Source organism: Anser anser (genome assembly GCF_964211835.1).
Source record: "Anser anser genome assembly, chromosome: 4".
Lineage (NCBI taxonomy): Eukaryota > Metazoa > Chordata > Aves > Anseriformes > Anatidae > Anser > Anser anser.
In genome coordinates, this window is record NC_139724.1 from 36,300,491 (window position 1) to 36,312,331 (window position 11,841).

Here is an 11,841-nt window from a genome sequence, read left to right on the forward strand (position 1 = left end):
GTATGAGAACACCATTTTGCCTGCATTTTTGGTAGTGATTTTTGATTCATTATGCTGCTGCTACAGCAGCAGAGATTGTTTTGATTGTTTCCACTCTTTCCTATTGGAAATACTTTATTTGCATTCAAACTCTTAATGGTCTATTTTGTCATTCTTTTGTACTGTAACTTCTTGTGGAATAAATGACCTTGGGGTGTTTTTTGAGACTGCCACATTAAAATGTGGGATGGCCTCTTTCTCACTCCTTTAACCCAAATACATAAGTATCCTTTAAACATTTAGTTAAGTAGTCCAGCAAGCTCAAATAGTGATGTTGTTAATTTTGTGTAGTGGTGTTTCAGGCATTGAAGATTATAATGCATTTTTCCCTTTTCTGTTGTATTTACAGAAATCTCCTCTCCTGATGTTTCTCTTGCACAGCCATAGATAGCTTATGAGTTTGGTCAGTTCCCAGTAGGCACAATTTTTTTCCACTTTCTTGAGTTTTATCCACATGAATAACTTGCAACAGGCAGGAAGAGTTCCAGTATATGTAGAATCACATAAGCAATGCTGTATAATTATATTCTTTCTAAACCATGAATTTTTATTAAGTTTGATACTGATGATAATGGAATTTCTTTGATAAATGATCCTGTTTTGCTTTTTCCGTTATAGAAAACCAGATCGGGAGAGAACCGAGGATCTGAACCACAGTGGCAGAGATTCTAACTATTTTGGCCTATCTCCGGAGGAACGCAGGGAGAAACAGGCAATAGAAGAATCTCGTTCACTTTACGAGATCCAGCAGAGGGATGAACAAGCTTTTCCTGCCCTTTCCAATGTATGCTTCTTTGTTGTCATAATTAATAAGAGCATTCTTAGCACCTGTCCGTGAACTGTTAACTAGAAGTTGTAGATTTGCTGTTTTTGCAGTATGGTACAATTCAAAGGTTAAGGTATTTTCTTCACTTTCTCTACATAGCAAGGTGTGAATCTACAGTATATATTCCGTTTGAGACATACTTAGTAGCTTCCCTTGTGAATAACTAATGTCCACCTTACACAGTTCTTTAAGCACATAAATATGGTAGAAATAAGAGCTTCTGAAGCCGTGGGATTCTTTCTTTGTGTTCTTCCTGTCTTTGGAAGGCTTTGAACTCCCCTACAGTTATTTATCTGTTGTCTTTTTCCTCATATGGTGGGATCAAACCTGAACGTGAGGACAGAACAGTCTCAGAAGTCCAGTTTATTACTGAGAAAAAGCTCAGTAAAATGGCACTGTGGTGCTTGAAGTATCACAGACATCTAAGCGGCTTTTTCTGAGTTCACATAAAAACTTGTTTTATTTAGAACTGACTTTTCTTTTTAGCCTCAGAACTCACAGATGTGATAACTTGCCTGGTTTAATAAGTAATGCAAATATTTTATGTCAGGCTTCCTTGCTCTTTGTGCAGTAGAGCCCAGCTGGCTTCAGGGGATTCCTCTCTCTCTGAAGGAAGATTGTATCCTGTAGATTTTCTGATAGATTGTTCTATTGAAGTTTTTTTTTAATGGATTGAAGTCTCTGTACATCCAGGCAGTAAACAGATCCTGTGGGTAAAAAGATGCAGTTTTAAAGTGTAAATTCTTCAACTGAAGCAGTTTTTGTTTGTCATGTAAAACTAATGACATGAATGCTTTCAAAAGAGATGCTGCAAAATTTAGAAATAAACGAGAGGGTGGATGAATCTGAATACTGATGAAGGCTGCTTTTCCCCCTCCTCCTTCTGCACTTAAATAGGTATATCTGTCATGAAGGAAGGCCTAACAGTGTCACATCAGATGATGGTGTCTAATATATGTATTCGCATTTCTGCTTTTGTCAACTTCTTTAGAATCAGTTGGTCTGTCAGGCTGCTACACAGACTGTGGATAATATAAATCCAAAAAAGTTCTCAAATAATGAGAGAAGAAACAGCAAGTGGACAGCAGAGGTGGAAGAGCAAAAGGATAAAGGTAAAAATAAATGTTCTTACATCAAGGTTTGTTTACCTTTTTTCTTTTTATTACCAGCTTCAGAATTTATTCAAGATTCAATCAATTCTCTCCTCATTGCCTAAATAATTTTAGGTAACAGCACCCAGCTAACGTAAGGTTGAGGTAGTAGAGGTGTGATTGGGGAAGAAATTGCATGTTTTCCTGTTCTGTGAATGTGGCTGAGAGAAGTAGGTAGGTTCCTTACTGGGACTTTTGCAGTAAATGGGAAGAGGAATGAGGGAAATAAATAAATAAATAAATAAAAACCAAACTGGATTATCAGAGCCACCCTAAATTAGATCTTGTTGAAATTCTAGCAAGTATAGCAGAAAGTACTAGTGGGAGGAGTATTAACAATGCTTACTGCAATAAGTCAAGAGAAAAGCAGGTCTAAGTATTCAATGAAGTCTGGTTAAGAACTAGCATGCAATGGTACAGAAAGCAGGGAGAGGATTGTGTACAGAAAAGGTGACAAAAAATACCACCCTGTTCATGTTAGAAGGGTTCCTCTCCTGAGTCTCTTGTAACACTCCCTAGCTTCTCTTCATTGACTCTAAGCTTTTCCTCTTTCGTCAGGAAGTGGAAAGTGGCAGTAATAGATGAAAGCTGTAGCTGTCAGGAGGTACTTAATTAATCTTTGCCAAATACCTGCCCCCCCCCCCCCCAAAAAAAAAAAAAAAATTGCCTGCCAGTTTTGTTATAACTAAACACCAAAATTAGTTGTAGCTGCTTCTGTTTTTTTTGCCTTCTTCACCAAATAAAAACTCTAGCCTCTTCCCTAGAAGCTGTTCTTTTCCTGCATTTATTTTTGTTGTTCTTTATATCTGGTAAAAGCAGAGGCATTGATGTGTACTGATGGAACCTTTTCCGTTTAGTACCTCTTAGACCATGAAGTACCATTTTAAATAGTCTTGCAAGGACTGATATTACCTATTTTTTCTTTACTGAAACACCTGAACCTTGTTTAATTTGAAAGCCAGTTTCACCTGTGATGCCAAAAAGATTCCTCAGATAGAGGAAGCTCTTTATTACAGTGTCATGATGGATTTTGCTGATGTTCATGGCATGTTGTCTTTTCTCTGATTTTTGTGATGTTTTGGATTGTACTGCTTCTGAAACTAGGTTAAAATATCTACAAGAATAAACTGTTATTTCCTTCTCAGTACTTTGGTATATCTGTCGGTACTTGGGGAATTGCCAGGAGTTCTCATAGTCAATATTGGCTTTGTTTGCATTGTTGTCTAGGTGTTACAGTGGTGGTACACACACTAAGCTTTTAAAAAACACATACCTATTTAGCAGCTGCTTTTAAACTGGTGTGTGTGAATTTGGTTGACAAGCAGTGTTAGCCAGATTTGAAAAAAAGCTAGAACATAACAAATAAAACAAAAAAAAACTTGTACTGATCTTATTATATGAAGATTATGCCAAGACTGTTCTTCACTAGCTTCTCCCCCCACCAAGTATTTGCTGGTGCTCAAGAAATTAAAGTTTCTGCGTCAGTCCGAAATCTTATTAGATCTTTTGAACCAGTGAAACTTTCTAAACTCATATGTCTTCCATTGTTTTAACATTTGAATATGGAAATGCAGATCTCAAACCATTTTCACTTTATTCAAAGTACGAATTCATTTTTTTCACAGCAGGGACTTAGAATGAACGATGTGTGTTTAAACTGAAAAGACAGCTACATTTGGTGATGCCTGAGGGAAGTAGGAAAGAAAAATTGTTAACAAACATCAATAAAGAATTTCTGCAGAGGTTTGAAAACCCAGGTTAAAGTCTGTTCTGTTACTTCCCTAACTAGTAGTTACTTTAGGATGTTTTGATCTTTAATAAAAACTGAATTCTGAAGTAATATGTGCTGAGGTAGGTTTTATTTCGAGGTTTAACTTCGGAAAGACAAACTTTAACTGGCTTAAGTTGTGATAGCCATAAATGGTGTAATGGTTCATTTACTAGGTTATGTCTTGGTGTTACAGAGTCAAATTCCAGGCAGATCCACTTAAGTCAGAAGCTTGAGCCAAATTCATCCGAGGTAATCTTAAAGAAAAGACCAAATTTTTTTTTTCTTTTAATGTTATTGCTTCTCTCTTACATGATTAGCAGAGCAATAGCTGCCTTTATAGCTGTGATTGCTTCTGCTTTACAGCTTTAATTGAAATACTTAAAAGATTTGAGGCTTGTATTGCCATCAGCTTTCCTCAGCCCCTGTAACAGATACTTACAGTCTTTCTTAACAGTCTGAGTTCCCAGATCTGGGCTATCGAGAGCACTTACAAATATGCATTTGTAATTGCTTAGTACAGTCTGTACTTCCAGCACAATGGGACCACAAGAGATGTGATGTTTACTAATAGTTACTGTGCTAACAGACCACGATCTCTGAAGTTCAGTGAAGATTTGTGGCCCATTGTTGGCTTCTATTCTTTGTTGTCCTTTCAATGAGCAAAATGTTATACTAATATAATAATGATTGGGTGCTTAGCCCACTTCGTATGTAGTATGCTTTAATATCTTTGAATGCCTCTTCGAAAAAAAATCTCATTAGACTAACTGTGTTCGTCTGTTTCTAACTTTGCTTTAGAAGAATAGTCAAGATGAGAGGTGTCCAAAAGCTTCATCACCTTTGGAACAAGTAAAAACAGATTCTCCAGTTCTTGCTGAACAAGTAAGAAATGTTTGTTTAATTTCAAAGTTTACCGGTCAGGAGACTTCAGACAAAGGGGAGGTTCATCACAGCCACGTATGTATTGGGATACTGGCTTTTAACTATGCAGTCATTTCTATGGTGATAATGCTAGAATTCCCTACCTTGAGTTAAGGGGGAATCTTTTATATCCAATGTAAAGAATGTGGAAAATACTACCCTTGATAGAAAAGTAAAAGCGTATCTTTACTGAGAAGGGTGTTGATTCATACCTCTTTATCCGAAGTTAATCATGTTTTTCACTTTCAATTCTTTTATGTATGCAACTTGATATGTTTCTAGTTGATGTTTTGCTATTGTGCTGGTGGCAGTCTGGGCAGTACTGAGTCTTCAAGCCTTTTTTTGGAATAAGTTGGAGGTGTTAGGGCTCACCAACAATGCTGATTTAGAATAAATTCACGTGATCTTTTTGTTTCTCTAGAAACTGACAGAGTGCTTACCAAGTGTAACTCCAACACCCTCACCAGTCTTTTCTGAGGTGCATTTGCCTCCAACAGTGCCTTCTGTACCAGCCATTGTGCCAGCTTGGCCAAGTGAGCCAACAACTTATGGACCAGCAGGTCAGAAGAAATATTAATGTAAATTAGAAACTACTAACTAGCTTTAACTGTCTTGCTAAATTGAAAATGCCTTCAGGAGATGTTCTGTTTCTTGTAACTTTCCATCCCAAGGGCAGTCATCTATGGGAATGTGTTTACTCATTGCTCAAAGTTAGTGAGAGTTCTAGCAGATGTTTGATGACACATGCATAGCTCACTTGACTCCTTATCTGAAGGTAGAAGAGAGATGTGCACTCAACTCTCCATGTTCCCCCTGAGTGGGATTGCTCTGAGTTTTGATGGGGCTTATTCTAGAGTTCTGCTTAAGGTAGAACACAGTCAGCATGTGTAAGGTTGATAGGTGTTTTGGGTTCTGTGTCCCACACAATAAGCCTCTGATTTGCTAAGGACTCAGCTTGGGTCTGGTAGGTCAGGATCCCTTTGGAGCTCAGCTGACTTTTAGCAAAACCAGTGTAGTTATTTTTTCTGTGCTGTGAAAGTTTCCTGGTAAATGTAGTTAGGTTAGATTAAATTCATTATTGCTCATTAGATCAGGTGCTGTATTTTATCCTACTTTTGTGATTCTGTATAAGAACTAGTCTTGGAGTCGGCATAGAATGGTACTTTAGTAACCATAATAATCCTTTCATACGTGACAACATCTGTGATGGAAGATGCATAGCCCAGGTAATCTCAGCTCAGATTCAGGGTTGACTGTAGATGACTAGTCTGAATGAGAATTGCAAAGAGTCACACGTACATTTCAGTTCACACCCTTTTCAGCTTTTTTCTCCTTTCCTTTTTTTTAGTAAATACGATAAGGGTTTAGCTATTTCTGGAAATCTTAATTGTTTCACTTCTTTCTGAGAACTGTTCTTTGCATTTAGCTGAATCTTCCTTTGTTTCAAACTTCCCAACTCAAAAGAATTTCCTTTTATGCCTCCCTGAATACCTTTGGTATGTTTTCTTCTGTCTTTTGAAGCTTGTCTTTTCCACTTCCACTTTCTTTTGTAATCTTACATAGATTATATAAGATTATAGATTTTATAATCTTATATGTGAAATAAAATGTGTGTTTGTGTGTTTTCTGCTAGGTATTCCAGCCCCAATACCTGCTTCTTCATTGATGCCAGCCCCAACAACAGGACCTGACTCTATTGTATCACAGGCTCAGGTAACATCTGCTCCAGTTGCTGGAGTTCCTGTGTCGATGCAAGCAGTTAACCACCCTTTAATGCCTTTGCCTCAGACTCTGAATCCCTATCAGGATCTACTATACCCTGGATTCCCTTTTAGTGAAAAGGGAGAAAGAGCCATTGCACCCTCTTACTCCCTGTGCAATAACGGGGAGGACTTACCTAAAGGTGAGAAGCCAGAACATCTGTATTTTATACCGTTTTTCCCAGCAGGCTTTCTTTGCCTTGCAAAAGACAACTTCTTCTGACACTGGCTAGCAATAGGACCAAAGATTTATTTATTGCCATTTCATGATTTAAGGGGTGGGAGGGAATGTTGTATAGAGTCGTAATGCTTCACTTTGTGGTGTTAATATTGCAGTTATTTTAAGTGGCTACACCTAGAAATCTGGCATGATTGTTTTATGGGTCTTAGCTTGACCCACTGTAGCTCCAGGTTTTGTGAACTGATAGGATTTTATTTGGGGAACTGCTTCCATTTACACTAACAAAAGTAACAGATTGTCTGTTGCAATCAAAACCTTGGAAGTTGTTCAGCATTTCCTTACTGGTCTGTGAAAAGGCAGGTTTTGGCATACTATAAATATGGAATAATATGTTCATAAAGAACGTGCCATGTTTGACTGCATTGGTAGTGTACGTTTACTGAACTGTACCTCTAAAAATCAGAATTTCGGTTCCGTAAGCAGTTAAAACTGAAATTTAAACTGCAGGTATGTTCCATTTACTTTATTGGGGGTGGGGTGAGGAACAGGAACAAACAAAAAAAAAACCAACAACAAATCAAACAAGGACATGCAAAACAACACCACACCTGTGCTTCTCTACTGAAGTGGAACTTTATGCAAGGATTAATTTCTAGATCAGATGAAGTGTATTATTACAAGTATTCATAATTTTCTTTTCTTTCTAGATAAGAACATTCTTAGATTTTTCTTCAATCTTGGTGTGAAGGTAACTCTTCAAACTTACGTATATCTCAGCTCATACAATTTGCTTTTACTTGGTAGTACAGTGCTGAAGACTGGTTGCTGCAACTATACACTTCAAGTTTATCTTAAAATTTGAAGTACTTTTTATTTGGGTTTTCTGTTGACTGGGATCTCATCACTGGTCCACATTGCAGTTCAAGTCAACAGAAATAAATTTCTCAACAACGGTAGTCAGAACTATCTGCTTCCAGTAGTGGTTATATGCAGTCCACATATTGTGCTGTACAAATTCACAGGTAAACCAATATGAGATTGAAGATGCATTCTTCTGGAAGCAGCATATAGTAAAAGAGAAATGGCCTCCAGACTTGGACCATGTCTGGGTACTGGCAAAGCCGTTGTAGTAAGAATACCTAGAATTACTTTCCCTGTGGAGACTCCCTCAAGTAGCTGCTTGTCTGTCCGATCTGCTCAGGTTGAAGACAAAATTCAGCACAAGTTAAAAAGCAAATTTAGATTTGATAACTGTGTACCTAATGCAAGTCTTTTGGTTTGTTTGTTGCGAAGTCTGTAAGTCAATAGGAAGTGCCACTGCATTATATTTAAACGGTGTTTGACTCATAAACCTGTGTGTATTTGGGACTGTCCTTACCCTAATATGAAGTGCTATAAAGCCTGTCATTTTGAGGCTTCAGCACCACCTAATGGTGAAAGTACTGTGTCTGGTAGTTGTGCAGCTGGTGACCAAGCAGTGCGGTAGACCTGGCAACTATCTTCTGGGTTCTCCTGTGCACTGCTTTGGTCCCAGACCCTGTCACCCTGTTGTCCACCATCTTCCAGCTGCTCGTTCAGAGTGGACTGACTGGTTCCCATTGCGAGCAGGTCTGGGTAGGCTTCTCCACAGACTTTCTGTACAGATGATGCAGACTGCTGAGTCTTGGACTCTACCCCCTTTCCTACTCCAGTGTTTTCTTAGACAGCCTTCTGCCTCCAGCAGCCTTGTATGGTGTTCTGTATAACCTGAAATAAATGTATTTGACACACTGTACTATAAAAACACCCTACAGTGTTGCTCGTGAGTTGTCAATACCTGAAGTCGACCACCTCAGGTAGAAACCCCCTTCCCTCTCTCCTACTTCCATTTCAGCTAACAAGCACGTAGTGGCCTGTGATCACACTGCTCAGAGTTAAGAGTTGATAAATGTAGACTCTGTGTTCAAGTGTTTAAATTGACTATACAGGAATTGTGTTATTAAGTTTCCTTACTGGTCATAACTGGTGCCTACTTCAGCTACTTTGGAAGGAAATCAAAAAATTAGAACATGATTCTGAAAGCCCAGAAACTCTCCAGAAGTGAGGACAGTCACTGGAAATAAAATTACCTTCCCATAATTAACTGTTTCAAAACAGTAAATTACCTGTGTGCTATTATGTCTGTCTACACATTCAAATGACCAAATACTTTTTCTTTCCTGTCTTGCAGGCATACAGCTGTCCCATGTGGGTCCCCCATTCTTACTTGTACCCCCTGCACCAGGCCTATTTGGCTGCTTGCAGAATGTACCCAAACGTGTCCCTCCCCGTGTACCCGCACAACCCCTGGTTCCAGGAGGCTCCACCGACGCAGAATGAGAATGAAACTGCACGAACAAGCAGGCACTTTCCTATTCAGAGTGAGGCCAGGTCCAATGGTCAGATTTCACAGGTTGACAGCAGATCTCCATCACTGCCGCTGATTATCCCGACAGCTCAGGTGTCCGAAAGCCAAGGACAGGTCTGTGTAGAATCGGAGAATCCAGTGCAAGCACTTCCTTATGATGAGTCCCTGAGAGGGAAAAATCTGTTCCCACAACCAGCCTTTGGACACAATCACTTTCTAGGAGCTGTTCCAATAGCACCTCCTTTCTTTCCTCACTTCTGGTATGGGTACCCAGTTCAGGGCTTTATTGAAAATTCGGTAGCGAGACCTAACGTCATGGCACCTGAGGACAAAGAGGCAACAACTAGCACATCTGCAAATATGTACGTGGCTAAAGAATGCGGTCCTCCCGTTCCTGCAGTAAACTGTGCAGAACAGCTTCAGAAGAGTAACAGCAGCGGCTCAAACACTGTCCCGTTCCCTGTGGCTGGTGTGAGCAGTGAATGCAGTGCCCCAAAAGAGACTACCACTAGGGCACCTCAGTTGGAGCAGACCTGCACCACTACTTCTCCTGCTAGGCAGGCAACAGCTGGGCTGCAAAACCGTTCTCCCCAAGCACAGGGGATTGAGAGGCAGCCAGGGGTGTCCAACACCACACCACCATTGGCAGAAGCACCCAAATATGAACTCAAAAGTGCTACACCCAGCCGTAAGGAGAAGACTGATAAAGGCAGAGATTCCAAGGGTGCTGGTAACCTACAGACAGAAAGCAGGGCACAGAGAACGAGGGAAGAGAGCTCCGAGGATGAGAGCGAAGTTTCTGATATGCTGAGAAGTGGCAGATCCAAGCAATTTTATAACCAGACTTACGGAGGAGGCAGAAGGCCTAGACTTGAGTGGGGTTATTCTAGTAGGGGAGGCTACCAGTTCCAAAGAAACGAGGAAGCCTGGAAAGGACCGCCCAGCAGAAGCAGAGAGGAAGGCTGCCAGTATCAGCGAAACTTCAGAGGAAGGCCATATAGGAATGACAGGAGAAGGGCAACGCTGGGAGATAATCAGAGGGGGCATCAAGCATAGAATGAATGGATAGTTTGAAAATTTTCAAATGCAAAAGGTAATTTGAAGTAGCAGTTGAAAATCTTAATCTTTCTTTTTAGTAAAGTCCAAGGATATGTTTAACTTTTGGTGAGTAAAGACTAGGAGGGTGTGAGCTCCTACCATTTTGTTTGGGGGGGGATTGCAGAGTTTGGTTGGCTTAGCGGTTTATCCTCGATGTCAAATTAGAAAAAACAATATAGGTTTAGTGTTTGAATTTTTTCCACAAAGGTTTGAGTTCATGATGTAAGATGGATACGTACGTTTACTAGGGTGTCAAATTATAGCATTTGATGTGAGCTAGATTCTAAAACTGATGGTAACATTGCACCAAATATGAATATATTTTATCATACAATGCCTTAGTTCTGAACTGAGCTAAAGGAATTCTCAGCCTACTGCACTGTTGTCTTTGATATGCTTCCAACCCAAAGGCCTTTCATCTCAAAAATCTGTCAGACTTGAATGTTTCTCTTCAGTGTGTTACATGTATGGCAGCCAGCTAACCCCGTGTCTTAGGTCTGTTGTATATAGTTCTTTTAATATTCATAGGGTATATTTTTGAATTTTAAAAAGCATTTATTTGTTGAAATCAAAATCAAGACAAGCAGTCAAGAATAGCTGTGTATGATTTGGTAAGAATGGCTGTTTCCACCAAGAATTCTTAATGCTGGTGTGACTAGAATGGTGCCTATGCCAACTAAATAATTACAAAGACAATAAAAATGTAGATGCTATGCATTTCAAAGATAATTCTGCATCTGTTATAATAGCAGAAGTTTTTTTAATGCCACTTTAACACTAATGCACTGACAAATCCTAGATATTTTGTGAGAAGAGATGCATAAAGTACATGTTACATTTTTTTTAAGTTTGTATGGTTGAGCTACTGTTCAGTATTCTTTTTGTTATTGCACTGTTAATGCAAATTTATGTTTTGCATGTACAACTCATTGCTGGAACTACTTTTTAAAAGCGAGATGGATAGTCTGTGTTCTGCTCTTCCCTAGACTTCAGAAGAAAGTGGCTTCTGCCTTATATTTTTACACTGTATCAGAGTTCTGATGCTGTTTCTTCTGACCCTTATAATGATCTCTGCTGCAGTGTTCCTGTTGCTCTTGCAGTTTGGACTTTCAGTTATCCAAACTCAGAGTGCAGTGTGCAGTGTTCACTCAGCTCTGCTCTGTAAAATTAACCGTTGTGTATATTTTTATATCTCTGTATATACTAGTGTAAGAGGTGATGGTACCCTTTCATTCATGTCTGAGATTGTACACCCGAAACTTGAGTGGTAGTTATGTGATAATTTCTTTTCAGATGCATGCGATGTATAAAACTCCTAATTAAAATAAATGTTTGTGTTTTCACTTTCTTTCTAAATTATATTTATGTATTTGAAACTGTTGCAGTGACACTACCTGTATATTTTTGTTCTGTTTATATAGCTATTTGTAAACAGCAGGACTACCATCAATCAGCAGTCAGTAGGTAGGCAAGCTCCAAACTCCAGGTCAACAGGATTTCTAGTTCCTGTCTGTAGTGGTAGTGGTAGAGGATGTTTGTTTTTTTGTAACTGAGACACTTTCCCTTCAGAACAAAGTATTTCAAAAGAGGCAATCCTCAGGTTTTCAGATTGAAAACTAAGCCAGCACTGAGGGCTGTAAGAGTTAAGCTCAGTGGGTGCTATTCAAAGCCTTAGCAACAAGGTAAGTGTTGTATGCACGTAAACTGA

At 39.2% G+C, this 11,841-nt stretch overlaps 1 protein-coding gene across 8 annotated transcripts in view; it reads left to right on the forward strand.

Annotated features, from left to right (window-relative positions):
* OTUD4 (OTU deubiquitinase 4) overlaps positions 1-11,481 on the forward strand; it is a 29,880-nt gene extending 18,399 nt beyond the window's left edge. For 6 of the 8 annotated variants that reach the window (XM_083834664.1, XM_083834667.1, XM_083834668.1 and 3 more), the window contains 8 exons: positions 658-823; positions 1,857-1,977; positions 3,981-4,036; positions 4,586-4,669; positions 5,130-5,268; positions 6,342-6,611; positions 7,357-7,397; positions 8,859-11,481. In XM_083834664.1, the coding sequence (XP_083690790.1) occupies positions 658-823; positions 1,857-1,977; positions 3,981-4,036; positions 4,586-4,669; positions 5,130-5,268; positions 6,342-6,611; positions 7,357-7,397; positions 8,859-10,091 (2,110 nt within the window). In that variant the 3' untranslated portion in view covers positions 10,092-11,481. The remainder of the gene's footprint in view (positions 1-657; positions 824-1,856; positions 1,978-3,980; positions 4,037-4,585; positions 4,670-5,129; positions 5,269-6,341; positions 6,612-7,356; positions 7,398-8,858) is intronic. The other 2 variants (XM_083834671.1, XM_083834670.1) reach the window with 2 other exon arrangements.
* Positions 11,482-11,841: the final 360 nt, after the last annotated feature.